Source organism: Hypomesus nipponensis, chromosome 8 (genome assembly GCF_054491055.1).
Source record: "Hypomesus nipponensis isolate SF chromosome 8, ASM5449105v1, whole genome shotgun sequence".
In the NCBI taxonomy this organism is placed as follows: domain Eukaryota; kingdom Metazoa; phylum Chordata; class Actinopteri; order Osmeriformes; family Osmeridae; genus Hypomesus; species Hypomesus nipponensis.
Window position 1 is genome coordinate 8,701,855 of NC_140368.1, and position 26,588 is coordinate 8,728,442.

Here is a 26,588-nt window from a genome sequence, read left to right on the forward strand (position 1 = left end):
TTTTAACCTTACGCCACGTCTGGGACAAAGACCCAAGGTGTACACAGGCGCCAGTGGGTGTCCCTGTCACGGCACTGCCTAGTTCGGAATGGTGGCTATCCAGGTAGTTTGCCACGGTGCTTGGTATATAAAGTGGGTGGTGCTTTCCTTTGTGGCAAATCAAGTTAAGACAGATCTGCCTAACTTTGGCATGGGCTATACAATAATTTGGCACCAATTGGTCAATTGATCAATGCTGAATGGAATGCTGAATGAATAGGATTGTGTTTTCTAGCAGATTCCAAACTGCCATTTATAAAGCATGGTTATAGTTGACATTAACTTACTAATCAACCTTAACTTACTAAATCAACATTTAAGCTATGGTTGGATTTTATGGAAGGCTGTTAGGAATACAGACCTTGAGAGTTGTTACATAAATTCATTCTGTGATTCAATTTGACTGGAGGCCAAAACAGTTGTGCTCTGCAGGTCTGCCCAAATGAGGCCCTGTGAAAAAACGACTGCTGTAGCTGCTAGGCATATTTCACACCTACTTCTCAGTGAATAACTTTTGCCGTTAGTTGAGATGAGGTGGAAAACTGGGATTAATTGTTCATAAAAGAGTTTACTGTGCATGCAAGGCCCCCAGTCCCACCGGGGATTTGATCCGGCGTCCTCGTGGAGTTCACTGATCATATCCCTGCAATGTAAGCAGTCTTTGATGTATTTGCTTTAATTATGGAGGATAATGAATTTAAATAGGTAATGCATCAAGGGTTTGTTATGGTAGGATAAACCCAGAGCCTATAAATGACTAACTCAGCTGCAGGGCATGAGGGAGTTAGGGAGATCTTATGGAAGATTGAGTTAATGAAAATGGATAGGCCTCTGAAATGGTAATGTTGACTTTGTTACCCAAATACTCTTCCTCCGCAGGGAAATGCCCAACTGAAGGGGCTCATTGGTTAACTAAGTTGGTGTGTGTGTTTGTTTGTACATCCTTTTCCCTGCAAACAAAAGCGAGCGACTCTCCACTCCACTCTGCAAGTCTTTTTATTTCTCATGTATAATCTGTGACACAAACACCCGTGTGAAAAAACCCACAGCCCTTGCCTTCCTCTGGAGTGCATTTCCCAACTCAGTCCACCCACATGCACACGGAAGCCTCCAGCGGTTAATTAAAAGAACCACATGCACTGTACAGCCAACTTGTCAGACATGCCAGTCATCAGCATTGCTGTGACAATTATCTGGCCATCAAAGCTTTAATTGGCATTCAGAGGACATGCTCTTAGTCACTGTAGGCTGAACAAACACACCGACAGGATGCAGCTGAAATCACCTTGATTCTTTGATCAATAACCTCACCATTGGAACTGACAGCAACTGGAAAAGCCGTTAGAAAGTAAAGAATTCTAAAGAATTACACACACACACCAAAAAATAGGAGGGTTGAAATGTGTGCATATGGCTGGTTCAAAGTGGGTTAATGATAGCCCCTTGATGTTTACGTTTTTGTATGTACAATATCTAGGTTATAGGTTAAACGCTTCTGTTTGTCGAGCTGTCAAATAGGGGCTGTTGTGTGTGTGTGTGTGTGTGTGTGTGAGTGAAGGATGCTTACCTACCTACCTGCCTTCCTGTCCACCCACACGCCCACCCACCTCCCCCCACTCACACATCCTCCGTCCGTTTTTCCTGTCTGCCTGTATTCCTGTCTGTCCCTTCTACAAATGCACCTATGGTGTGTGCACTGGTATGCCTGTGAGCCTTTCCTGGCACGTCTGTGATCTTCCTTGTCATGTCATGAATGTTTCCACACACGTACAGGAACAAACAAAGATGTCCGTGTCCCGTTTGATGACCCTTTCACCTGAGCCTCTGTTTCTCCACTGTCTAGAAGGAGAGGAGCCGGCTGAAATCCACACAAAGCTCCCTTCTCTCAAGTCCATTTAGGCGGAGCAGATGTGAGTCTGTGTGCCCTCTGGCCCTCGCTGTCCCATGATGTTGATGGGTGCTCTGCAGTCGCGGATTCTTGTTGCTCTCTCGACTCCATCTAGCATGGACTGCAAAGGAAGCAGAGATACAGGCGATTAGGTTAGCAATGGTACAGAGCAGAAGTTGTCATTTGAGCTAATCGAGATGAAAGGAAACGTCAACATCGACCTTTAGGGGTGAGGCCTCCTACCCTTCTCTTGTTCCGTTTCATCCAAAGCATCCAGAAACTTTGCCGGAGGAAGGGGATATCGATTTGAAACTTCCCAGGGATCAAATTGTTTGAATGTTCAAACAATGTGGTACCCTCCTTTTCTATAAATAGATAGCACTGTTCTCTCTCTCTGTCTTCCTCTTTCTCGCTCCGTGTTTTCCCTGGAGCTTCTAATTGCCTGTTGTGGTGTGCTGCATGGATGATGCGTACTGACAAGCCACATCCCCAGAATGGGATGCTTAGCTCCTGAGGTTACGCAGGGGGACTCCACTGGCTCCACAGTTGTTCCAGTCTCTTCCTTCACTCTCTACCCCCCGTCTCTCTTTATGTTTCTGTGTGTGTGTGTCTGTCTGTCTGTCTGGTTCTCTGCCTGCCTGCCTGCCGGCCTGTCTGTCTGCTTGCCTGTCTGTCTATTAAAGCCAGAGGAAAAAAAACAGGGAAAGCGATGAATTAAAATACAGCTGCCATCTCCCCCTGGTTTTGGGACTAAGCAGACATGGAGCCTGACTGGGGTAGAGCTCATCCATTAAATTAGCTTAATCAGCAAGGCTCTCTCTCTCTCTCTCTCTCTCTCTCTCTCTCTCTCTCTCTCTCTCTCTCTCTCTCTCTCTCTCTCTCTCTCTCTCTCTCTCTCTCTCTCTCTCTCTCTCTCTCTCTCTCTCTCTCTCTCTCTCTCTCTCTCTCTCTCTCTCTCTCTCTCTCTCTCTCTCTCTCTCTCTCTCTCTCTCTCTCTCTCTCTCTCTCTCTCTCTCTCTCTCTCTCTCTCTCTCTCTCTCTCTCTCTCTCTCTCTCTCTCTCTCTCTCTCTCTCTCTCTCTCTCTCTAGCTTCCAAAAGATCTGTCACATCCCCCATCTGTTATCTGCCACTTCATATGTGGTGTCTCGCTTTGCCTGGGCATAGAGTCATCCGGTCCAACACCCGAGTTCAATGACACTGGTGATTATGGTGTGTCTCAGTGATGACTGACTTAGGTTGGGCAGGCACAGGAGCTGCTAATTAAAGCCACTGCGCCTTTTAGTGGAAGTCCTTGGAGTGGAATGGCGCTGGAAGTTCCACAAAGCCGTAGAAACACCAGCAAATCCTTTCTGTCGTGTGTTTGGATGAGGGCTGGGGGGTGAGGAGGGATGTTATTATCTTTGCACACAAACATGCTGACACACATACACAAACCCAAATTTGCTCGCTCTCTTTCTCTCTCTAACACACACACACAGACACACACAAATAAACAAAGCCAAGAACGATAACAGATCTGCCAACTCATCAGACACCTGACCATTTTCCTTTCGCTTTTTTCCTCGTCATCCTGGCAGAAGCGTTCTCTTCACCTCCGGGATGTTGTCTGCCTGCAATCCTTTGACACAGCTGATAAAAAATAAATAATCTGTTGCCCCTCCTCATACACACAAACACACACTTCTTCTCAGGCTCCTCCCAAACCTCCCCCCCCCACACACACACATACTCTAATCTCCATCAGATGTGAAAGAGATAAAGAGTAGAGGTGACCCCGTTCTCAATGAGGGCTTGGCCCGGATATATAATTGGATCCCTCCCGACTTGGAGATTGGGTTTGTCCCAGGTTGAAAAGCACCAGTCTGACCCTTGGGCCACAGAGAGGCAGAGGGAGGGGCTCTGAAACGACTGTTTGGGATTCGCGAATGAGGATAATCGTGTTATGGGAAAGGTGAAGGGATACCTCCTGGAGCAAAAAAGGGTAGAATTGAGTTATGCTAGCCTGGCCCTCCAAACACAGTGGGTGCATACAGCCGGGGGTGTGATGATACAGAGGTCAGGGTCTGTAGAAGGTGGAGGTTTGATAGGGGAAAGTAGGTTGGGAGGTGTGTGTGTGGGGGGGGGGGGGGGTGAGGTACACTGTAAGTAACAAAGAGTAATGTTCTAATGTATCTGTCTGTCCTCCCTTGCCCTCTGTCCTAATGGTCTGTGTCAAAATGAAAGGAAGAATTATACGTGTGACATATGAACAGTGCAACCTTCTAAGTGAAATCGTATCCAGATCTGTACATTTGGCAAATTACTTCTTTGTTCTTAATCCATCTGTCTCTCACATCAAGTCCAAACATACAGTCGTGTGTGTTTCTTTTCATCACTCGTGACATTTGATATTTGACCCAGAGGGCCTTATAAAAGAGCACTGTGTCAGATTGTCTGGTTACACCTTGGATTGTCATTGGATCCAGGGCTGACCGAGGACATGAAAGAAGATGGTGGTGTTGATGTGGGGGTCTGTCTGTATACGCCACAGACAGCACAGTGGGGTGAGGGTGGGAAGGTGTTCATATTAACCTCCCCACCCCCAGCAGGAGTCTCTTCAAAAGCAGTAAATCCCGCTTTCTCTGTCCCTCCCCCTGCTTGCCTGAGCAGGATCTCGCTCTGCAGATGTACACCCTCCACTAGTGACTATCTGTTTCTCTTCCTCCGTCCCTCTCATCCCTTTCACTCTCTCTTCTTCTACCTTTCTCCATTCCAATTGCTCCATCTCTGTCTTGCCTGACTATGTCTCCTATCTTGCATTCTCTCTTCCTCTTCTCTCTCTTAGCCTCCCTCTCCAGGCACACCCAACCTAATTAATTCTCTCTGCTCAGGCTGTAGGTGATCAATGGTCTTGGTAATGTAGTTGGCATAGCGTTACAGTGCTCTGCACAAGTGGAGGATGGAGAAACAAGGTTATATGTCAAACGGTACATACATGCAGTATGTAAAACGAATCCCCCTCAGCATATGTAATATCCCACATGCCTGAAATGAGGCCAAGATTGGATTTGTCGAGTCTCTCACAGAGACCCCTTGTGCTTCAAGGAATTCAGAAACGCTGACCTTGGAAGTTTGTCTGTTAAAGATGTGTGTAATATTGATGATGTGGCACCCCTCTCCCCTCTGCCCCACGTCCCCCCAACCAGCTCTTACACCACTCGGTGTTGCTGTGTTTTTTCTGCTGCTACAGTAGTCTCTGAAGGATTGAGGATCTTAAATGTCACTGGTGTACAGGTCTGAAGTCTTTCTCATGTGACTCTTTTCCCCAACGGGGCATTCAAGGCTTTTTGATTTCACCAAAACATTCGACACTGTTGGCATCCTCTCGCTGGTGCGAAGCAATAATCAAACTCTCAAAAAGGAAAATAAATGATATCTAGAATAAAGGTAACGGCAACTTGGTTGTTGATTTTCTTTATCGGATTAGATTCCTTCTGGTAAATTCCACGTCTATGTATTATTTCACAGTGGCTATTTCTCAGATTTGATCCATGTTGCTCTAGAAATGTAGGGCCCTGTTCACCTCACAGATAGCGGCAACAGTCGGCGTCACCTTTATCTCAACTCTGATTCCATTTCACCCTCACTCATCCTAGATAACTTCCAGAAGCCACTGCTTTAGAGGGATATTTCCAATCCAGAAGGGATTATCCCAGTCTGCTTTACTGGAAGGCGGAACCTCTCTATCTCGTGTTAACAGACCCGAAAGCCAGGATGAGAGATCAAGGGTTCCTCCTCCCTTGCATTTTATTCATGCCAGTAAAAAGGGAAGAGCTAATTTTAAAGAAAAAAAGGAGAAATGGCATCATTTTGCAGAAGACTCCTTGACGATCCGTTTCTACGGATATAGCTTTTTTTCGGTCCTCCACCGGGCGTTCCACTGTAGAAGTATTTGTGATAGATCTGGTGCATGCAGACCTTGCATTACTGACTACATGGTTGAATAGTGACACTGGGGATTGAAATATACTAGGTAGACCTCAAGCAGTATTGTTAGTATTGCCGTCATCATTCATATTCCGTGAAATAGTTGAAATATACTAGGTAGACCTCAAGCAGTATTGTTAGTATTGCCGTCATCATTCATATTCCGTGAAATAGTTGGGTTTATATGGAGTGATAATGAAGAGCCCACACTTCCTTCTGCATATATTGATCTCATGTAACTGTTGAGATTTCTAACCTGAGACAGAAAAAGAGCTCAAAGGGACCTTCTTCCTCAACGGTGAGATTAAACCACAAGAGGATGATTTCAGCAAAACGCAGGCATTCTTTCTCTCTCCAGCACTTCAGCCTTTCATCTTTACATGTTACATAAGTGAGGTTACCTCATTTATGTCTTCACTCAACCCCACGCCCCCACAAACAAACACGGTACACACACACGAAGGCAGCTATTCATGTTTGGAAACCCACTTTTCTATATACATTTTGCTATGCTTTTGTGCAAATATAATCACATATTCTGTACCATCTGGTTGACGTTTCTGGCAATTAGGCTCCTCAACGGAGCAGCAGAACACTCGGAAAGCTCGCTTTGTTGTCCACCCAGTAACATGTGTTAGCAATCTCCCTCTTCCTGAATTTGGTCGTCATAGACATTCCTCCTGCTGTGTTTGTTTGGGTAAAAATCTCTCCATGCTGGACTGGTTTGGCACTCCACTGAGTTTGGGAGGAGAGAAAAGAAGAAAAAAAACGAGACAGACTACTTCATGGTGGGGTAAGACGATCTGTCCTGAGACCAGCCCTACTAACACTACTAAAGATTTCTTCTTGGGTGGGTTACCTAGTTCAGTGCAGTGTAGCAACCAATGTTCAAATTCATGGTGGAGGAAGGGGGGGGGGGGCAAGGCTGTGTTATTAGTGTTTTCCTTCCCCCCCTTAGGGACACTAAATACCTCTGCCCTGACACAATTCTAAGACTATACAACATGGTGTAGTGTGCTACAGTGGCCTGTTGTTTTTCTGTTAAAAGCAATGTCTCCTCCTTCAGGTGGGCCTGTATAAAGAGTCATTCACTGTCGTCTGTTGAGTGGTTGCTCCAAATTAAGTACTTCTACAGCTTCTTAACTTGCTCTAAAACCCAGAGCATTTCTGTTCAAGCCGATGTAAAGCCTGGAGGTCAGACAGGGCCACTTCACATGAACACGGCTCATTTGTCAAACAGGAGACATTAACGCGTGTAGTAAAACCCCTCAGGTATTAAGACAGCAGAGAACCGACCAATCTATCTGTCTGCAGTGCAACGGGAAAAAAAAGAAGATTGCTGAGCCTGCAGGTACAAAGAACACACACACGCTAGTGCATGTCGGTTACACACAGGCGTTTCCCTAGAATGACCCCCCCCTCGCCCCAGCCTCAACCACAAATACACACTTCTGTGCGTGATGGAAGGGATTTAACGGTTCCCAGTTTCCAATGCAGTGAGTAAGTGCGCGAGAACTTTGTGGCGACCCGTTTGCCTTCAAGGGTACCTTTTCTTTTTTTTGTACGTAAGAGCTGGAGTACATGAAGGTCAAGGGTCTTAATACATGATATCCTACTTCCCAGTTCAGTGAGTCAGACTCATTGTATTTTCAGGCCAAGGAGCAGTGAGCGTGTTGGGGGCTTCTGGGTGGGTTGTACTCTCTGATACCATGTTGTTGTTTTTCTAAGTGTGGCTCACTCAGCGGGTGCATCAGTGGGTGGGCCCCCCACTCCAGCTAAGCGTGTGTCTCTAAAATCATGAATCATTCCACCCAAAACACTTATGCTCTTGATATTTAAGAGCAGGACTTATAAGTGGGGGTGAGAAGCAGCAGGGAGCTGCACACATCCTCGTTTTTAAATGTGACCTTCTTGATGTGTGGCTGTCGCAAAGGTTTTGAGACGGAAGAGTGCCAAACATAAGGCCGTTTCTTTGCAGCATTGTCGGATGCAATGACTGTGTCTTCTGAAATGTTAATTACTCAATAATACAGCTTTTCAGTCAACTTTTGAACCACAGACTACACAGTGACCAAGGTTGTCAGGTCACTGGGCACTTGTCTTTGAGTCAGGGAGGGAAAAGGCTTTGACATGACTGTGAGGAATAGTCACTTTCTCTAGCACTCACCATCTCTCCTCTCATCCTCGCAAGCTCTCTATTGCTATCTCTCTCTCCACTGACTACTTCTGTGGGTGGGATACAAAATAGTTTTGAAGCGCTCCACTTTTACATTCAGATGGAACACACAGACGCACATGTTCACTTTCAGTAAGGGTACTTGAATTGTCTGTCAGCACAATAACTATTTCAACCTGGGGGAGTAGATGTTACCAATAATGTTAGGATGGGTCATGTCTGTCTCCCTGTAATGTCAAGAACTTGTGTAGGTTTTCCCATTACATGCAGATGTAGGACTCTGAACTGAACGGCACTCTAAATCAGAGCGGAAGGGAGCACACTTGAGAGAACAATCCACAAGGTAATCTTGCATTCTGACTACATTGTCATCTCAAAGTAGCCGGTTGATGATGAGCATCTAAAAGCACTTGAACCGTGGGACACCCACCCGGTCTCACCCAGGGACAGACTCGACAGCTTGACAGAATCACTAAATATTTAAGGAGCCGGGATAGATCCTCTTAACCTCCTACAGCTCTCTATGCACTGTTGCACACACACACACCATACATATTAACACAACACTGTCAATGACCCCTGATATTAATACAGACCGCAGACAAAAACACAGCACAGTTTTAAGTTAACTACACAAATCAAAGCAGACCGTGGCCACACAAAGGCAAAATTGTTAGTGAGGTTGTGCATTGCAAGGCTTCTACTTGTAATGATTGAGTGGCTCAATGAAGTGTGGTGGGAGTGGCAGTCTTTCCTCATTCCCAGTGGATAATTCTGCGTACCCGGCTCACTGTATACTACCTTCAATACCACAGGAAACTTTAGACGCCCACACACACATGCAGGCAAGCAGACACACACACTCCACTCTTCACGCCAATTCCCACATGAGCCAATCATATTGAAGCCTTTCAAATTCAGCCATAAGGCAACCGTCATGAAGATGGCAAGCTGTATGGGGAGAAAGCGAGGCGTGAGATACAAGCTTCGAGAACATCCAGAGAGGCTGTCTGTCTTCAGCCCAGTTTCCCAACCTGAGGTGAAATCATGTGTTGGACTGAAACGTCAAAACAGTCGACAGCCGCTTCGCCCCTCTCACTGTGTTCAAAAGAAGCCTCCACTCCCCATTACCCTGAAATCCCTTAAATGGTTGTTAAAAAGAGAGAACGCTTTCATCTGCGACTCGGCTTCAAACAAAGCGCAAAGACGTCTCGTCTTTGAAGATTGCATATTGTGCGAGCCTCCCCATGTCTCACCGGAGGAACCTTGGCAAGAGGGGAGGCATCTGTGAGATTCAAGACAAAACGAACAGTTGGTCTATTGCAAATTGGAATCTCATCAGTTCAACACGGGCGGTTTCTCTCCCCCTCCCCACACGTAGAAACACATTCTCTCAGTCGGTGAGTGACACAAACACACACTATCCTGGTCAGTACCCAGTACCCTGCAGCCAAGAAAGCCATTATTGTTACGCATGCGATTACATTCACTTAGAGCAGTGAGGCCATCAAAAAAATGGTTTGATTACCCTTTCAAAAGGCTTGCTGAACATTGCGTGAAGCCCCACTGCGAGGTCCCATTCCCTGGGTGATCCTCTTACATGTTTATGAGGGGATGAGCATGTGAAAACATCACAGATAATCAACCGCTGTACATAGAAGACCCCTTCATAGCCTGTAGTCTTGACATTCTGCTCTCCCCTTGTCCTAAGGGTAAAAAAAAAATTACTTCCTTTCAATAAACCCTTTACATAAAAGCAGTTTATTGAATTTTAAACCCCAAATCCATTTTGCATGGCTTTCATCCACTTCAACATGAGGGTTAATAAGCATGTGCCCTTACATCTCATAAGGAGGGATCAGCGATCTCTGTGTAGATTCAGGAAACCAGACCAGGGCCAGCTGTATGCTATGGAGGGCCGATGACATACTCATGGGTGGGGCATGGATTTGTGTGGTGTTAACCCGGAATGCTGTGGCACAATCCTAGACATTGGCCTCTTATTTAGACACCCTAATGCAGCTATTGTGGGTGACTGGCCATGCAAATTAGCACATGAATACATTTACTTTGCCTCAATGTACGGAAATCATACCCAGGGCAGTGGATGTATCAAAATGAAATGTGTTCAATACACCCTCGAGAACAAAAGGAGCATACTTTTCCAGTCTCTTTGCATGGAAAATGGATGCATCGCCATCTGCTGTATATGCTCAGTACTGCAGCTGTCAACAACTGTTTCATTAGTATTATTTTCAAGATCCTTAAGTAATGACAGACAATCATTGGTAAAGTGTTTAATATAAGTATTCAAAGATATAAATAGTGAGCATTGTGAGTCAATTTGTGAACGTCATGAAATGTAGATAGTGATTTCAATTTACTTTGAACGTGCTCGTGTAAATCATCATCTTGTGTCTTTTCTGTGAGTTCCTGACAAAGAACATAGCTGATAAGCATTAAGCAAAAGCAACGAATGATCATTTCATTGCCTCAACAGTTTAGATACTGATTAAAGTTGTACTTTACACAGTGTTAAAGTAAAAGTATATTGTACAGGTTGGTCATCAGGCAGAATAGGCAGCTTTGACTGTTAATTGATTTGAAGGCTTCAGCCTTCACCAAATTATGCAAGGACATTCCAACACTGAACAGAAAGCCAACCATGAAGATGCTTACCTTGTGATTGTGCTTTCCTATCAATATACAAGTGCGGTGACTGGCTCGCATTCTTAAACTTGTCTGTGTCCACCCCACCACTCTTCCAAGTTCTCTCTGAAGAGAAATCTGGTGTTTAAAATCGGACAAATGCAATTAAGATGTGTTACGTCACAAAAGAAAAGTGTGAGGGGGGCTTACCTGTTCGCCATTTTGGTTCTAGGTAGTGTGGGTCAACATGCCTACATCTGTTCGGCGGTGGGACAGCCTGGTTCTCCTCATTGTCCTCTCGCATGACGCGCCTGTGGCGGCGGGGCCCTTCCCAGGCAGCGTGCAGGTGCTGGTGAGCCTGGCAGGCGCAGAGCTTGTCTCGGAGTTTAGCATGCGGACCAACGGGGCATTTCTCCACTTGTTTCTTTGTGGACAGAGGCCTTCGGGGCTCGGGGGCTTTCGCTGGGTCCTCGAGCCCTTTGGGTTTGGCCCGACATGAGCCATTCTCTGAAGACTCTCCCTCGGTCTGATCGTCCTTGCGGACGGCGGAGATGTAAGAACGTCCAGCTACCCTCTTCCTGGGATGGCATCTGCAGGTGGCCAAAGCGTCATCCCACAATGAGACAGGGACCTCCCTCCTCTTGATTGGTCGAGCTTCTGGCACAGACATGAGAGCTCTGCGTTTGGTCAAACATCTGGCACAGAAGCGCTCCAGTTTCGAGCTAGATGGGACAAGGGGGTTTTTGTTGAGATTTGGTTTGGTGCAGCACTCGTTGTCGGAGAGGCTTCTTCTGTCCATCTTAGCTCTGTGTCCACACTCCCTTCCCTTAAACCAGAGTGCCCCAAGGTGATCTTGAGGCTGTGGTTTGACAACTCGCCTCTTTCTTGACAGTTCTGCGGGACAGCCACTGAGGATTCTGTGCTGCTCCTGAACTCTAGGAGGCAACCTGCTGTAAAAATAGTTGTTCCCAGAATCTGCTAGCCAGCTAGTGGAAGGGAGGTATGCAGGCAACGACTCGAAAGAGGTCTCATGCTGACCCACGTCATTTATCTCTTTCATCAGCTGGCTTATTTCTGAAGGTGTGGGGGGAACATTGACCATGGGTGGACTGTGACCAACAGATACCCCCACTGTGGGGATGTCCTCCGCCACAGGGAGACCCTCCCCCACAGGGAGACCCTCCCCCACAGGGAGACCCTCCCCCACAGGGAGACCCTCCGCCACAGGGAGACCCTCCGCCACAGGGAGACCCTCCGCCACAGGGACCCCCTCCGCCACAGGGACCCCCTCCGCCACAGGGACCCCCTCCGCCACAGGGACCCCCTCCGCCACAGGGACCTCGGCAATAGGAGCAGTCTCGGCGATGGAGACCAACTCCGCAACAGGGACCTCCATCATAGGGACCATCTCAGTCGTCTGGATAACTTCCTCCATAGAAACCTCCTCTCCCAATTTGACCTCATCTGACATAGGGGGCGCCACCTGAGGGTTCAGCGTTTCCCCTTGGGTCTCAATCAGGCCGTGCTGGGATGTCCACTCACGTGAGGGCGCCACACATTCTACTGAACACACCGAAGACTCCATCCTTCTCAGCTTTCCCAGGTCCTGCATGTCAAAAGGCAGACAAAGGCTTTTCCTCTGCTCCTCAACACTCCTTGTCACCACAGCATCATTGTGCACCAGCATTCCACAGGTCACATCAGCTGCTTCACGTGGAGAGTCCTGTTGAGGAAGAGGTAGCATGGTTGAAGGTTGCATTATGGTACAACCTTAATATGGTATGTTCATATTATGAATTGGCATTCCATCTCACTCTACCCATCAACAATCTGTAGCAAAACAGAAACTCACAGGTTTTAGACCCTGTTTGGTGTGAAGGCCACAGTCTTCCAAGCCAGTACTGCCTCCACAGGGCAACACACCTGCCAGCAGATCGTCAGGGAAGGTTTGCAGGTTCCGTTCCTGCTGCGCCTCCAGACACAAGCCCTTCCCCTGCGGCATGGGAGCCCTTCCCAGGGCGGAGCTACGCTGCAGAATCTTGTTGGACACACGGCGAGCCATCTCGGATGTCTGGCGTGAACGCAGGACCTTCAGGCCCCTGGGGGTGCTGCAACACTCGATCCTCACCTCCTCCGTCTGGAACACGAAGCTGCCCTTCGGCACCCCTCTGGCGGCGGAGGTTGCCTTTCCTGTGGCCTTGCCAGCCAGGGACTTGTCTTCTTTTAGAGACGAGGCTGTGGAGATGAACTTTGACCGTGGGGAGCTGATGGCTTTTCCAGTGCCACCCTTGGTGTTATTCAAGATCCCCTTAGAAGACCCATCTCCACTGGGGAGAGGCGAGCCAGGGAGGTGGGAGGCTGCTGGAGGGTCTGTCTGAACCTCAGAGGTGGCCATCTCCCTAGTGGGACCGTTGTTCTGGTAGTGCACCCTGCGAGCATGGAAAGCCATGGTCTGGTGGTAGTTGACGGTACCGGGCTGGTAGACTGTCAGGTGTTGCCGACAGTAGGGCAGGATGAAGCTTGGAGGCTCTAGGTAGGGCCTTGGCTGGAAGGGAGGCATCACCATGCCATAACCTAACCAAGGAGATTTGATCAGGTTTTATGGTTCATAACAGAAGTCTGAACTGCAAATAGCATACAAACCCAAATATTGCATGATTAAACCAGTCAGACAGTTACAGAAAACCTACAGCAAATGTTTTTCAGGACGTAAACAATGGCATTTACTTACCCATCCCAGGGGATCCGCAGTAGGGGTTGAAGGTCATTGACATGGGCATGGGCCACTGAAGTGGCAAGTATGGCTGGGGGGGCTGTATGTAGAAGAAGGGTCGGCTGTAGTGCTGCCGGAGATGGTGGTAAGGGTGGCTGCGTTGGCACTCCTCAGGCCGTTGAGGTGGTCTGTGGCCCCCCTGAGGAGCATGGGGGGGTTCCTGTGACTGGGGAGGGTCATGGGTTCGGTTGGGGCCACGAGGGTCCAGTCCAAATCCACCATGCGCTGTTGATGCTTTTGCTTCCATAGCTGTAAAGGACAGAAACAAACAAGGTGAGCCAAGACAGTTATTGGTTTCCACCCTTTTTCCTTTAAAATCACTCCAGTGCTTGTCACTTCTTCAAGTCAGGTCAGAAGCTTACAAACAATTGAAAGTGCATTTAAATATGGTGTGGTAGAATTAAAGGTGGATAAAAGTGTTTACACACATGCATGTACACAAGTAAGACCAACAAACCAACATGGCTGTCATAAGATTTAAATAGGAAAGTGAAGTTGGGTTCGAAAACTTGATTGGATGGTTACCAATCAGCTCCTAATATCAACCTCCTACACACCTGTCTTAATCTGAGGACATTTTGTGTAAACTATACAAAACAAAGTCCAACTTGTCTAAAATGGTTAGTACAAGTATTTTATAACAGTATTAACAGGTTAACAGGATTGCAACCATAATGCTTGCTGCAGATGAATCCACAGAGATAATTGCATTGCAAATGCACATAGGATAGGTTTCAAGAGTTTAAGAAACACACTAAGATTGCTCAGTGGTAGATTGATCTGAAGTGAATGGCATCCAATCAAACTCACCAGAGGTCATTGACTAAAGTGACATTTCAGGTTAAGCTACAGGTCTACAAACCCATGTACTGTTGTAATGTTTGTGTGACTCCCAAATATGTTAAACACTAATCCAGGCATTGTGATATTAGCTATTTATTTTTTAATCGTGTTTTAACACAATTTAAAAGAGGCCAGCTGAATAGCTCATTAGTCAGACTTTATTCAGGTGTTCATTTACTCTGCAAACAAGGAATACTTTGACAACTATCATCTCTTTATTTTATAGCTTTGTCTGCTGAACATGTGGAATTTACAAATGAATCATTTAACAAAACCCACAAACAAGGTATAAACAGTCACATTTAAGTAACATACAAAGATCTTCAACCAACTTTTTAAACTTTTATCTAAATACTTATATTTACTTATACTCAAATTGTCAGAAGAACAGTGTTTGGTGAAAAGGGCACCAAGTTTGTGTGGCATGGAAATAGTTGCACTGCTCTCTTAACACTTTGGCTGAACAATAAATCAACAACACCACCACCAAACCTTTGCTGGGAGTTGGAGATATGATTATTAAACCGTATACTTCATGAAGTGACAGTGGACCTGCATAAGGAACCTGAATTATGTCTTCATATTTAATAAAAGAAAATAACAAAAAAAAAACTGTAAGGCCCCCTTCTTAGGTACATGGTACGCATTGCACCTAAGTGCTTAGATCATTCTCTCCTTTTTAATCAACATCTTCCATCTCTTCTATTGGGGAATCCTGGAGGAAACACAATGTTAGGAATGATGTCGTAATCAATTTACATTTACATGTATTCATTTAGCAGACGCTTTTATCCAAAGTGACTTCCAAGAGAGAGCTTTACAAAGTCCATAGGTCACTGATAATAACAAAACAGCCCTAAAACATTGTAAGTAGCCAAAACATGAAGCACATTATGAACAACCAAAATAAGTGCCAAAGGGAAGAACCATAAGAGCATGTAGTTGAGCAAGTTACAATTAAACAACATGAACCGCTATAAGTGCTAGTGTACCTGTAGAAAAACAAGCAACGACAAAAATAATATATCACAGCGAGTACAAAAATGTAAATCAGTTACAACTAACCACAAGAGCAACAAGTCTCTAAGCAAGAGTCATTGTGTGCAATTAACAGGATACCGCAGTTTAGCAGAGAAGGGGATAGTGAAATGAGATGTGAAACAACATGAAAACATTACCTTTTTACCCTGGGACATTGAGGCGGGTCCTCCCCCTTCTCTTCTTCTTCTCGTGACCCATGGTACACTGGGTGTGGCTTATAGGTAGCCTTCCTCTGCCTCAGTCTATCTGAATACATACTTGGACCATTATATTACCAAATATTCCATGCAAACATCACCACAATGTTTTGAGACAGACTGATATGGTCATATGTTTTAGAATGGTAGACAATACCATGTCTTTGTGGTAAAGCTGGCATTTTCTTTTTAGGCTGAGCATCTTGGCACTCCCACCTGTTCTGATCAAGTGTGTCACCTAAAGGAGAAATAGAATGCTCCCATCATAGATCTCAAATGCAATCTCATTTGATCTAAACAAAATTCTCAATCGAGAAGGCATGTAAATGTCACCAACACACACAATACCTCTAGCACCAAAGACAGAATGCAAGGCCTTTTGATGATGTTTTCATTACCCTGGTAGGTTCTGTGCCTCAGCTCGCCTGGGTCTTGTCCACTTGACTCTGGGCCCTCGAATACCTCTCGTTCTTCCTGCTTGCCCACTGTACCAGGCAGGTCTGGGTCGTGGCCCCTCACATCTTTGGATGCATGTCGAAGAGACAACGAATGAGACTTCTTTAAAGGTTTTCTCATCACTTGCCTTGCCGGGTGCTCACTGCATCTGCCGAACATGCGCTCCTCATCAGAATCTCCTTCCTCGTCATTGTCGTCATAAGGCTGAGGGCAGTGACCTTTGCTTCTGATCGTCCGCTTGGACAGACTCATGCCGCAGCAGGCACACAACAGCCTCTTGGGCCACACGACCTCATCGGAGGTTGATGGTAACCCTACGACAGCCTCAGTGGGGCGCTTGCTCGAGTACTCGTGCTTGGGGAACAAATCCATGTCATCGAGGTCGGTAGAGAACATCTCATCCCTGGAGGAGAGCTCGTCCACGGAGGGGCTGAGGATGCTCATGCGCTCGTGGGTGGAGGGTGGGGGCCAGTAGCCCGGATAGTAGGAGTGAGCAGGCGAGAAGATGCCAGTGGATGGGAGCATGGCATGGGACTTGGCACACAGCAAAGGGCTTTCTTTCTGGAGAGCTCCAGCTGTCAGGATTTTCTCAAAGGGCAGCTTGAGGATTTTACTGGTCAAATCGCTATCGATGGTAGCAAGGTCCCTCCCATCTGTAGATTGTTGGTGGTAATCAATCTTTGAGATGTGATCCTCATGTTGTAGTGCTTGCCAGTCAGATATGTGAGTGGTCGACAAGGGGGGCAAAATGATGGCACCATGGCTGTGCTTAAGGGGTCCTTTGGCCTTACTGGTAGTATCTGGGCTGGCACTGCCATTCTCCAACTGGCTATCTGTGTCTTGGGGTCGGGGAGGGCAAAGGTATACAGCCTGGTCCTCTTCCCCTTGGAGCTGGGACTTGTCGGTCTCTTCGTGAATGGATGAGCTGCCCAAGGGCATCTCTTCATCTGAGTTTTGAGGCCAGCACTTCGGATGAGCCAAGTCATCCAAGAGGCTCTGGCCTGACTTGTCATCGTACATTGCTGTGGCAGTGTCACTGAAGGCCATGGCTGGAGATGACTGGTTGCCCTTCAAAGTGACACACATAGGTACGGGCACTGCAGCAGCACCCTCCTCTTCCTCATCATCTTGCTGCTTCTTGTGACCTGGAGAAAAGAGGCCTGAGGTTTGGGAGGCCACACCAGAATCAAGCTCTTTCTCAATCTCACTGGCCCGGAGTTTTTCCAGAGATTCTATGATTTTGTTGAGGGCAGCGCTTGGGTCGGTCTGAGCTTCCGAGCAGGCCATCTCTCTGCGGAAATATGACGGATGCTGGTGGTGGTGTTGGTGGCGAAACCTGACATCCTGTCCAGCATTTGGGTAAATGTGAGGTTCAAACAACCGTCTGTAATCGACTGGATGCACTGGGGCCTGTGGTACAACATACCCCGGAAACTGCATGTATGGGTACGGGGGCATGTATGGGCGTGCATAGGGATATCCTGGGACTAACAAAATGGAAGACAAGTCAGAAATAATCAGGTTAGTTGGATCACGACAATCATAAAATAACTATACAAATGTTGTCCTTAAATCCACAAAGGTATTAATGAGTACAAAGAAATGTACCTGGAGGCAGACCATAATATGGATTGTTCAAATGCCAATGGTGGTAAGGTTGATGGTGCTGGTAAGGTTGATGGTGGTAAGGTTGATTAGGTGGCTGGACATAAAAAAAAGGCCTGGAGTAGTTACCACGCTGGTTAGATTGTCCACTTCCCAGTGTTTGTTCATCTACAAGAAATAAAATGGGTTTGGCCACTCGGTTGATTGAGGGTTTTATATGTCACACGATCACAGTAGTTTTTTTAGAAGACAGCTTCATTACAACAATTTATTTACCGTCCATTTCCGCACGTGTGTCTAGCTTCTCATGGGCATCCGTGAAGAACGATTTAGACTGTAACCGAGGATAGGCAATGTATTTTCAAAGGATTCAACGTTAGCACAACACTGCACTCCGGAAAAAGAGCCTTGCGCGTCCCTGTAAATGTATCTTAATTACTTCACCTGTGTTTAAATTGGTCTAGATTTGTAGGGGGTTGCATTACCCAGAATCACAGCAGTAAAATATAGGCCTTTCCTATCTAAAAGGCGGGACCCAATTGTGATGTTTCAAACCCGTGTCAAAGTTGATTCTATACCTCAAAGAAGAGTTTTGGCTTTTTCGATTTATCTCCAGCAGAGGCCAACATTTCCACTCGGATAGACGAAAGGACATTTTGGGCGCATGCCCAGTATCCTCAATTGGCCTCCTGTCTCGCAGGACGCTTGCGTTGAACAGAGGTTCCTCGCTGCTTGGTTGCTCTTGTAATTGTGTAAATTTGGCCAACGGCTTTCTGTAATAGCAAGCGGGCATACGTCTAATGGGAACGTGGATTAAATCTACAATTAGTGACAATAATTCTACAGGGAATATGTGTATGTGAGATAAGATACGCTATAAGTAACGGTCCCTTGACTGCTCGCTCTCTGTCAACGTAGGCTAGCGCTTACTTAGCATCGAAACTATCCGACATTACAGTAGCTGCGCGTTATCATTGTAGCTCGAGCTATCCGGCTAGCTAGCTAGATGGCTGATGCTAAACTATAGCAGGTCAAACAACCAACGGATACATAAATGCTGTAGACCATAATGGATAAGTATCATGTATTAAGATATTTAGATAATCATTATTCGTAATTTAAATCTGCATTTAAGCTGAAGAGCGACGTTATTTGAATAGGTGTTTGGGTAAAACGTTAGCCCGCGCTTGCTAGATAGTGCTAGGCAAATCCTTCACCATAACGTAGTGTACCTATCAGGAAGGCAAAAAGGCTCGGCTTCTTTTGCCAGTTAGCTAGGACACAGCAAGTCGAATTGGTGGATAAACCCAAAGGAAAGTGGTGAGTAGCCTGTACTGTAGGTTACTATAGATATTAAGGTTCTGTACTGTTCGGTATCTGCTATTCTAATGCAAGACAGTTAGCTGATATGAAGGCCCTATCATGGTTTGGGAGGGGGTTTGTTTTGGGAAGAGGATGGAAGTGGGGCAGTAGCCAGTCAGCTAATTTACTAACAAGACCTGTGATCACAATTGTTAGCCTTAACCGCAGGTTAATTTAAATGCAGGAAAACTGTAAGTTTTTTGAGTACTTGAGTAACAATTTAAACAGCCTGCATAAACATAACCGACCGGGTTTGGTTTTTAATTGGCTAGCAAGCTTTGTAACGTTAGTTAGCTTTGGCACACCACAGTGACCGTAGCTAACCGTAAATGTGGCCTTGTAGTAAGGATGTGTCATGTAATGGACCTAGCTAAGTTACCTGCTATGGCAGTCACAGGTTTTAGCATTATCTGTTTTATGGTGTAACGCATTGAGGTGCGTTACACCATTGTTTGGCGTATTTGTAGCAACTATAGACTAGAGCCCCGAAGATTAAATCATTGTGTTGTGACACATCTTATTTGTTAGCTGTCGAAGGGCATGCTGCATTTCAGCTAGCTAGGTAGTAGTGCTAGCTATTAGGAAACGGTAAGACAGCTATTCTCAAACTGCGTCTATATGATGTGCTGGATAGTGACGTCCCTCACTTATTATTCACCTGTCAACACACGGACACATAGCGTCAAATACGCGCTTATGGGACACAATGCTAGTGAAGTTGAAGCAGATTAAATACGTGCTTTTATAAATGCATAAAATAAATTACAATAGGAGACAAAGGCCCTTAACGTTTGTCATAATTTGCTGTCATGGGGGTACGCCATCAATTCCCTCAGTGGAGCATGTATTGTGAAACTACAGGCAGTTGTTGCAATGGATGTGTTGATGACAAAAGTGCCTTAATATGTCTGTGCCGTGGCAGTCTGCCAGGGAGACTGAAGTCATTTATGGTAGTAGAGCTACCGCTGTAGTCTAAAGCATTTTCATGACATGAATCAAACAACATTTCTAATTGGTTTAGTCTTTAGTCTTTGTGTCTGATGACACCAGACTAATGTTTAGTGTTTTCTGCCCCCTCACCATCCATCCCCGACCTCACAGATACACGTAGCAGGCTGTCTGGCTGTCAGTGCAGCCTCCCTCTGATCAAGTGATGGAGAGAGGGAGAGACGAGGGGAGGGGTTGGTGGGGTGGGGGAGCAGGTGACCTGCCAGGGGAGACCAGATTGTTGACGGTGCACTTTTCTCATGCGGAAGGGATTCGGGCTGTGTGCTGATCTGACAGCGATGGAGGGAGAGAGAGGAGGGGAGCGAGAGGGATGGAGACAGTCCCACTTTGCAGTGTGTCTCACTAGCCGGAACCCACTTATACGCAACTGTTTAGCTCAGTCAGGACAGTTATATTCGAGGGGGGAAATGAATGGAGATATCGGTGAAGGAGTGAATCTTTGACTGACTACAAAATATCTTAACATTCCTCGCAGTCTCTTCTTTTTCTGGATTCTGGCGTGTGTGTGTGTGTGTGTGTGTGTATGTGTGTGTGTGTGTGTGTGTGTGTGTGTGGTGCAAAGCACACTGGCGTGACTCATCTGATCCGTGTGTGTTCTGTTCTGTTTCAGGCGAGCACTGATGTAGCAGCGTCACCACAGTTTGGTCTGCCTCCCCCCCCCCCTCCCCACTACCTCCACACCCAGCCCCCTCCTCGATGCGAGACCGGCATCTGTCTGGATCGGTACGCAGAGAGCAGGGGAGACACCGTTGAGACCTCGCTGCTGCAAGGCGCTGACTTCAGACCCCGGACCGCCCAGGAGGTCTGAGCCCTGCACAAGGAGGGGAAACGCTTCACCTCCACCTGTCCTCTCTTACCAGGCGGAGGAGGGAAAGGAGGCCTTCCGTTTTTCCCTGCAGTTGTCGTTGTTTTTCTTGTCATATTCAATTACATTTTTTCCCGGGAAAACTTCCACAACCCACAGCCCAGCATTGGTGGTGCCGGTTTTGGGAGGATACCATAGCGTTCCTCAATTTTATCCAGGCTTTTCACACAAAACCAAATCTTTTATTTTCTCTGACGATTTTGAAGCCCGGTTCCGCCGGCAGCACGACTATCAAACCTGGGGCGCGATTCATGGGATGCAACCATGTCGGGTCTCAGTGAGCGCAGGCCGGTCAACACGGACTACGCTGTCTCCCTGCTGGAGCAGCTCAAGTTCTTCTATGAACAGAATTTACTGACTGACGTGGTGCTGCTGGTGGAGGACACCGAGTTCCCCTGTCACAAGATGGTCCTGGCCACATGTAGCTCCTATTTCAGGTGAGGGCACTGGAGCATTACCACACCAATACAGTAGCCGCGGCAGTCGCCCGCCTCAACGTAGTGGCTTTTGGTGTCTGTGTGTGTGTGTGTGTGCGTCTGAGTCTGTGGGCGCCTGTTGGTGTAGTTTGAACAGAGTTGGTCAACCCTACCTAATTGTTTTGACATTAGGAACAACTTTTGTACTTGTTTGGTTTCTGTTATGTAATAAGTGGAGTTTTTAAGATACTTACTACTGTTAAGACTACTATAATTATTGTACCTTACATTATTATTAGGCTCGTATCATTTAAGTAAATATTTGTGAGTAAAGGAGTTAACAGTGATGTACCTCACATAGTAGGGTGTTTCTACTGGACCACAGTCACACAGAATAGTTCAACGTTGGTTATAAACTGTATACTAACACAGACCATCGTGCATAAGTTCTGGTGATGCCTTGAATATCACGTCTGTAGTTCCCTTATGGCATCAGTCGTGTGTCCAGCTTTATGCCTACTCAGAAACAAGTGATGCAATTTTGAACCCTGTGGTTAAAAAACAAACCAACAGGCAAAATCCCCCCCCCCCCCCCTCTCATTTGTAAGCCCAGCCTTGCGTAAGGGAGTGGCAGAGCACTGGGGATGATAGCAGGGCAGCAGACCCCCAAGTCTGGGAAAAGTCCCATCTGTACGTGACAGCAGTACCCGCTTTGCTGTAGGCTTTGAACTCTCTCTCTCACACACGCACACACACACTTTCTTCTCTTGCACACATTCCAAGATCCTGACAACTTTACTGCTTCTCAAACACCCCATCTCTTCCCATCTTCCCCACCGTTTCCCACGCACTCGTTATCCAGCGAGAACATGCTAAGCATTTCCCCTCCAGGGTTCAGAGAGGTGTCCCCTCTCTTCCTCCTGGCTCTCTCTCTCCCTCCCACTCACCCCCTCCCTGCCTGCCTGCCTCCTTCCCTTTTTTCCTCGTCATTCACTCGCTCGTTGCAGGGAAAAGAGAGCGGCGAAGCGCTGCCCTGGGCTCATGTTAGTAAGACAAACCCTTGTAATGCAGTGCTCAGGGGCACAGCGAGGGAGGGAGGGAGCAACAGGGATATGTCTGCAGAGTTGCATAACATCCCTGGCAGGTCCACTTCCCGCTGTGAGCAGCACACAAACCAATACAGACACACACACACACAGTTGGATAGTCAAAAAGATGATTTCTGAAGGACAAAGTAGCGTGGGAGGTAGAGTTGAGGATATGCGGGGAGGGGGGACAGTAAGGGCTCCATTGATGGGAGGAGAGGAGTGAAGCATGAATGAGAGCGTGGTGGTGAATGAGAATGTGGCAGCGTAGGCGGCCCGGCTGAAGGCTTCAGCTGCATGGGTGTCAGAACAGTCTTGCAGGAGAGGAGGGGCAGGTGGCTGGCTGTTGTTGATCCACAGAGGGCAGAGTGGAAGCCAGAGCATCCTGTAGTCACCGGGCGTCCCTTCAGAGGAACTGCAGGCAGGGAGAGCTGCTCAACGGCTTCCAGTCTGTTAGCTAGCAACTGTCGCATGCTTGATTTCTGGTCAGGAATAATGATGTTTTTGAAGGTTGTCGCAAGCATTCAGCGCCCAGCCCCCGTGCACAGGGTTAGATTGTATTGCATCAGTAATGCAGGACCATCTTTCACTCCTTTATCCGAAAACGTACTTCCTGACTGCTAGCACAGCTCGCTGTCACAGACACCCCTAACGGTGCAAGCAGGCTCCCTGTGACGGGCTCCCTGTGACGGTGCGTGTCCTCCGCAGGGCCATGTTCATGAGCGGCCTGAGCGAGAGCAAGCAGACGCATGTCCACATGAGGAACATGGACCCAGCCACGCTGCAGATCATCATCACCTACGCCTACACCGGAAACCTGGCCATCAGCGACAGCACAGTGGAGCCCCTCTACGAGACCGCCTGCTTCCTGCAGGTAGCACACACACACACACACACACACATCCTTTATCCTAGTTCGCTGCTTCCTGTTTTTCCTTACCCTCTCAAAGACCCTTTGTATTCTTTCGGTTCTCTCACTGTCATTCCTACTACATTTAGTCAGAAGTCGACGTCATTATGACTGATCGCTTGGCACAGTGCACGAGGTTATTCGCCTCTCCCCATCTTCTCTAACCCCTGCCCCTCCGTCTCCTCAAGGTGGAGGACGTCCTGCTGCAGTGCCGCGACTACCTGGTGAAGAAGATCAACGCGGAGAACTGCGTGCGCATGCTGAGCATCGGCGACCTGTTCAGCTGCAGCGAGCTGAAGCAGAGCGCCAAGCGCATGGTGGAGCAGAAGTTCCCCGTGGTGTACCGCCAGGAGGCCTTCCTACAGCTGTCCCACGAGCTGCTGGTGGACGTGCTGAGCAGCGACAACCTCAACGTGGAAAAGGAGGAGACGGTGCGTGAGGCGGCCATGCTGTGGCTGGAGTACAACACGGAGGCCCGCTCACAGCACCTGTCCTCGGTGCTCAGCCAGATCCGCATCGACGCCCTGTCGGAGGTGGCGCAGCGCGCCTGGTTCAAGGGCCTGCCGCCCAACGACCAGTCGGTGGTGGTCCAGGGCCTCTACAAGTCCATGCCCAAGTTCTTCAAGCCGCGCCTGGGCATGACCAAGGAGGAGATGCTGATCTTCATGGAAGCCACGGCTGAGACGGCGGGCGACGCCGTCCACGTGATGGGCGGCCCGGGCCACACGGTGGTCTGCTACAGCCCGCAGGCCGAGAAGGTGTACAAGCTGAGCAACCCCCCCGGGGACCTGCAGAAGGTGGGCACCCTGGTCACCCCGGACAACGACGTGTTCATCGCCGGCGGGCAGATCCCGCTCAAGAACTCCATCTCCAACCACGGCAAGGGCGGCAAGCTGCAGGCCGTCTTCCGCTCGGTGGACACCTTCTTCTGGTTCGACGCCCAGCAGAACGCCTGGGTGGCCAAGACGCCCATGGTGTGCGCCCGCATCAAGCCCTCGCTGGTGTACTGCGAGGGCCACATCTACGCCATCGGCGGCGACAATGTGGGCGGCGAGCTGAGCAAGCGCACGGCCGAGCGCTACGACTGCGAGAAGGACGAGTGGAGCATGGTGAGCCCGCTGCCCTGCGCCTGGAACTGGAACACGTGCGTGGCTGCCCACGACTGCATCTACGTGATGACGCACGACCTCATGTACTGCTACTTCCCCCGCGCCGACGCCTGGGTGGAGATGGCCATGCGCAAGACCAGCCGCTGTTTTGCCTCGGCCGCCGCCTTCGGCGACCTCATCTTCTACATCGGCGGCCTGCACGTGGTCAGCAACTCGGGCGTCCGCCTGCCCACCAGCACCATCGACGGCTCCTCCGTCACCGTTGAGATCTACGACATTGGCAAGAACGAGTGGCGCCTGGCCGCCAACATTCCCGCCAAGCGCTACTCAGACCCTTGCGTGCGCGCCGTGGTGCTGCTCGACTCGCTGTGCATCTTCATGCGCGAGACGCACATGAACGAGCGGGCCAAGTACGCCATCTACCAGTACGACCTGGAGCTGGACCGCTGGTACCTGCGGCAGCCCGTGTCGGAGCGCGTGCTCTGGGACCTGGGCAAGGACTTCCGCTGTGCCGTGGGGAAGCTGTACCCCTCCTGTCTGGAGGAGTCCCCCTGGAAGCCCCCCACCTACCTCTTTTCCCCAGATGGAGCCGAGGAATTCGAGGTGGACGGGGAGATGGTCTCCCTCCCCCACGTATAGCTGTAACCCCGCCCCCCCCCACACACACACACACACAGTCATGGACATACACACGCATATACCTGCTCCCTGGAACTGAGCTGGATCTGCAGTGTGGAGGTATGGACCTGAAGGGTTGTGTGCAACGGAGAACAATAAGGGTTTGATGTTATTATCTGTGTTCCATAGGGACCTGAGGACCAGGTTCTATACAAATGCTTTCATTCAACTGAATTAACAGGCTGTTTCTGACAAACCCCCTGCATCTAGCCAAGCTTGGACAGAACAGATGCCCCCTTCAAATACTAGTACTCTGAAAAAAAAAAAAAAAAAAAAAACGTTTTCTTTTTTTCTTATTTTGTCAGTCGTGACTTCTGTTAGGTATTATTACAAGTCTGTCTACAATACTGGTTCTACAATGTGATAATCTGAAAAGTCAGCTGATTTGTGATGGTGGTGATGATGATGCACTTACTGGTAAACCTCCTTGGAATGACAATGGCAACTGTACCAAATCCCCCCAGACCTCCTCTCCCCTCTGGTTACCCCCCCTCACACCACTGTTGTTGAAACCAGGTCCATCTCTGCGATGGGCACCGGCGAACAGGGCAGGGGGGGGGGGGCAGGGGGGGAGGCTCACCAAGGTGACTGCAGGTCCGGTCACCAGCCTCCACCCTCTCCTCAGACTCCACCCTGCTGGATCTCTGGAACTCTTCGCCATCTCGTTGTTTTCTATTTTTGTTTTTACACACAACCTTGGGTAGCAACACACCTCCACTTTCAGTACAACCATAGATTTTTGGGCTCATGCATTTTTATTTCCAAGCTGCTGAAATGTATATGAATATAAAGATATATATTTTTCATATGTTTAAAGACAAACTGTTTTAGTGTGGGTAAAATAACCAGGTCTATTTTGTATTAGTCTTTCTTTTTTTTAATTTAATGTCAGACATTACTGTAGTGTGATTGTGTATAGGTATCCATTTTTCCTATCAGATTTAATTCTTGAGTGAAATATTGAGGAATCTTGCTGCTGATTGGGTCCAAGAGGAAAGGCTGGCCCAGGCTGTTGCTATGGAAATTGTCCCGGCAACCACTAGCAGTAGTGGAGGGGGGGGTGGGTGGGGGATTTTCCTCTTACCTTAAAAACATGAGCACAGGTGCTTCATGACAAACCTTACTAGCATGTTTGGCTGCATCATGTTCCTTTGGCACTGTATTTTGAATAAACGTTAATTTATTAAAAAAACATACAAAAAAAAATCCAGACTTTTTCTTTTTGACTTTGTATGGTTTTAACTTGGGTTCATATGTTGCTATGATGTTGCCATGTTGTGGGAAGGCACGTGTGTGCTGTGTTTGTCCAGCCACGGCCTCCACATGCCCCCGGCCTCCACATGCCCCCGGCCTCCACATGCCCCCGGCCTCCACATGCCCCCGGCCTCCACATGCCCCCGGCCTCCACATGCCCCCAGCCCCCACCCCGGGCGCTCTGAGCCCTTGTTTGGTTGACCTACATATAAACGTAGACCAGTTCACCATGCTTCTGTCTCCTGACGTGAGCCGTGTACTACGTTG

At 48.0% G+C, this 26,588-nt stretch overlaps 3 protein-coding genes across 5 annotated transcripts; 1 reads left to right on the forward strand and 2 right to left on the reverse strand.

Annotated features, from left to right (window-relative positions):
- Positions 1-10,352: 10,352 nt before the first annotated feature.
- LOC146275003 (uncharacterized) lies at positions 10,353-13,739 on the reverse strand. The gene is made up of 6 exons (XM_084703344.1): positions 13,451-13,739; positions 12,572-13,293; positions 12,125-12,442; positions 10,930-12,058; positions 10,750-10,845; positions 10,353-10,503 (listed from the first exon to the last, which is right to left on the reverse strand). The coding sequence occupies exons 1-6, from the start codon at positions 13,737-13,739 to the stop codon at positions 10,478-10,480; spliced, it is 2,580 nt and encodes an 859-aa protein (XP_084559470.1). The 3' UTR covers positions 10,353-10,477.
- A 789-nt stretch (positions 13,740-14,528) lies between these two features.
- LOC146275004 (bucky ball-like) lies at positions 14,529-18,416 on the reverse strand. Of its 3 annotated transcripts, none has more exons than XM_084702691.1 (7): positions 18,213-18,416; positions 17,911-17,968; positions 17,638-17,802; positions 15,972-17,516; positions 15,731-15,811; positions 15,514-15,622; positions 14,529-15,050 (listed from the first exon to the last, which is right to left on the reverse strand). In XM_084702691.1, exons 1-7 carry the CDS (start codon positions 18,261-18,263, stop codon positions 15,038-15,040), a joined length of 2,022 nt encoding a protein of 673 aa, XP_084558817.1. In that variant the 5' UTR covers positions 18,264-18,416; the 3' UTR covers positions 14,529-15,037. The 3 variants fall into 3 exon arrangements, with proteins under 3 accessions (XP_084558817.1, XP_084558818.1, XP_084558819.1); XM_084702692.1 differs by having other exon boundaries at positions 17,911-18,052; positions 18,213-18,297; XM_084702693.1 differs by having other exon boundaries at positions 18,079-18,268.
- Positions 18,334-25,065, forward strand: kbtbd2 (kelch repeat and BTB (POZ) domain containing 2). Its single transcript, XM_084702695.1, has 4 exons — positions 18,334-18,954; positions 20,615-21,306; positions 23,079-23,244; positions 23,469-25,065. The coding sequence occupies exons 2-4, from the start codon at positions 21,134-21,136 to the stop codon at positions 25,026-25,028; spliced, it is 1,899 nt and encodes a 632-aa protein (XP_084558821.1). The 5' UTR covers positions 18,334-18,954; positions 20,615-21,133; the 3' UTR covers positions 25,029-25,065.
- The last annotated feature ends 1,523 nt before the right edge of the window (positions 25,066-26,588 follow it).

Excerpts from the sequence above, each read along its gene's own strand:
- LOC146275004 (XM_084702691.1), bottom strand. The coding sequence starts at position 18,263 with ATGTTGGCCTCTGCTGGAGATAAATCGAAAAAGCCAAAACTCTTCTTT. Across the intron at positions 17,803-17,910 it reads CACACGTGCGGAAATGGACG|ATGAACAAACACTGGGAAGT; the intron begins GTAAATAAATTG and ends TATTTCTTGTAG. Across the intron at positions 17,517-17,637 it reads ATATTATGGTCTGCCTCCAG|TCCCAGGATATCCCTATGCA; the intron begins GTACATTTCTTT and ends CCATTTTGTTAG.
- LOC146275003 (XM_084703344.1), bottom strand. The coding sequence starts at position 13,739 with ATGGAAGCAAAAGCATCAACAGCGCATGGTGGATTTGGACTGGACCCT. Across the intron at positions 12,059-12,124 it reads TTATCCAGACGACTGAGATG|GTCCCTGTGGCGGAGGGGGT; the intron begins GTCCCTATGATG and ends CCTATTGCCGAG. Across the intron at positions 10,504-10,749 it reads TAGGAAAGCACAATCACAAG|GAACTCACAGAAAAGACACA; the intron begins GTAAGCATCTTC and ends GTTCTTTGTCAG.
- kbtbd2 (XM_084702695.1), top strand. The coding sequence starts at position 21,134 with ATGTCGGGTCTCAGTGAGCGCAGGCCGGTCAACACGGACTACGCTGTC. Across the intron at positions 21,307-23,078 it reads ACATGTAGCTCCTATTTCAG|GGCCATGTTCATGAGCGGCC; the intron begins GTGAGGGCACTG and ends TGTCCTCCGCAG. Across the intron at positions 23,245-23,468 it reads AGACCGCCTGCTTCCTGCAG|GTGGAGGACGTCCTGCTGCA; the intron begins GTAGCACACACA and ends CGTCTCCTCAAG.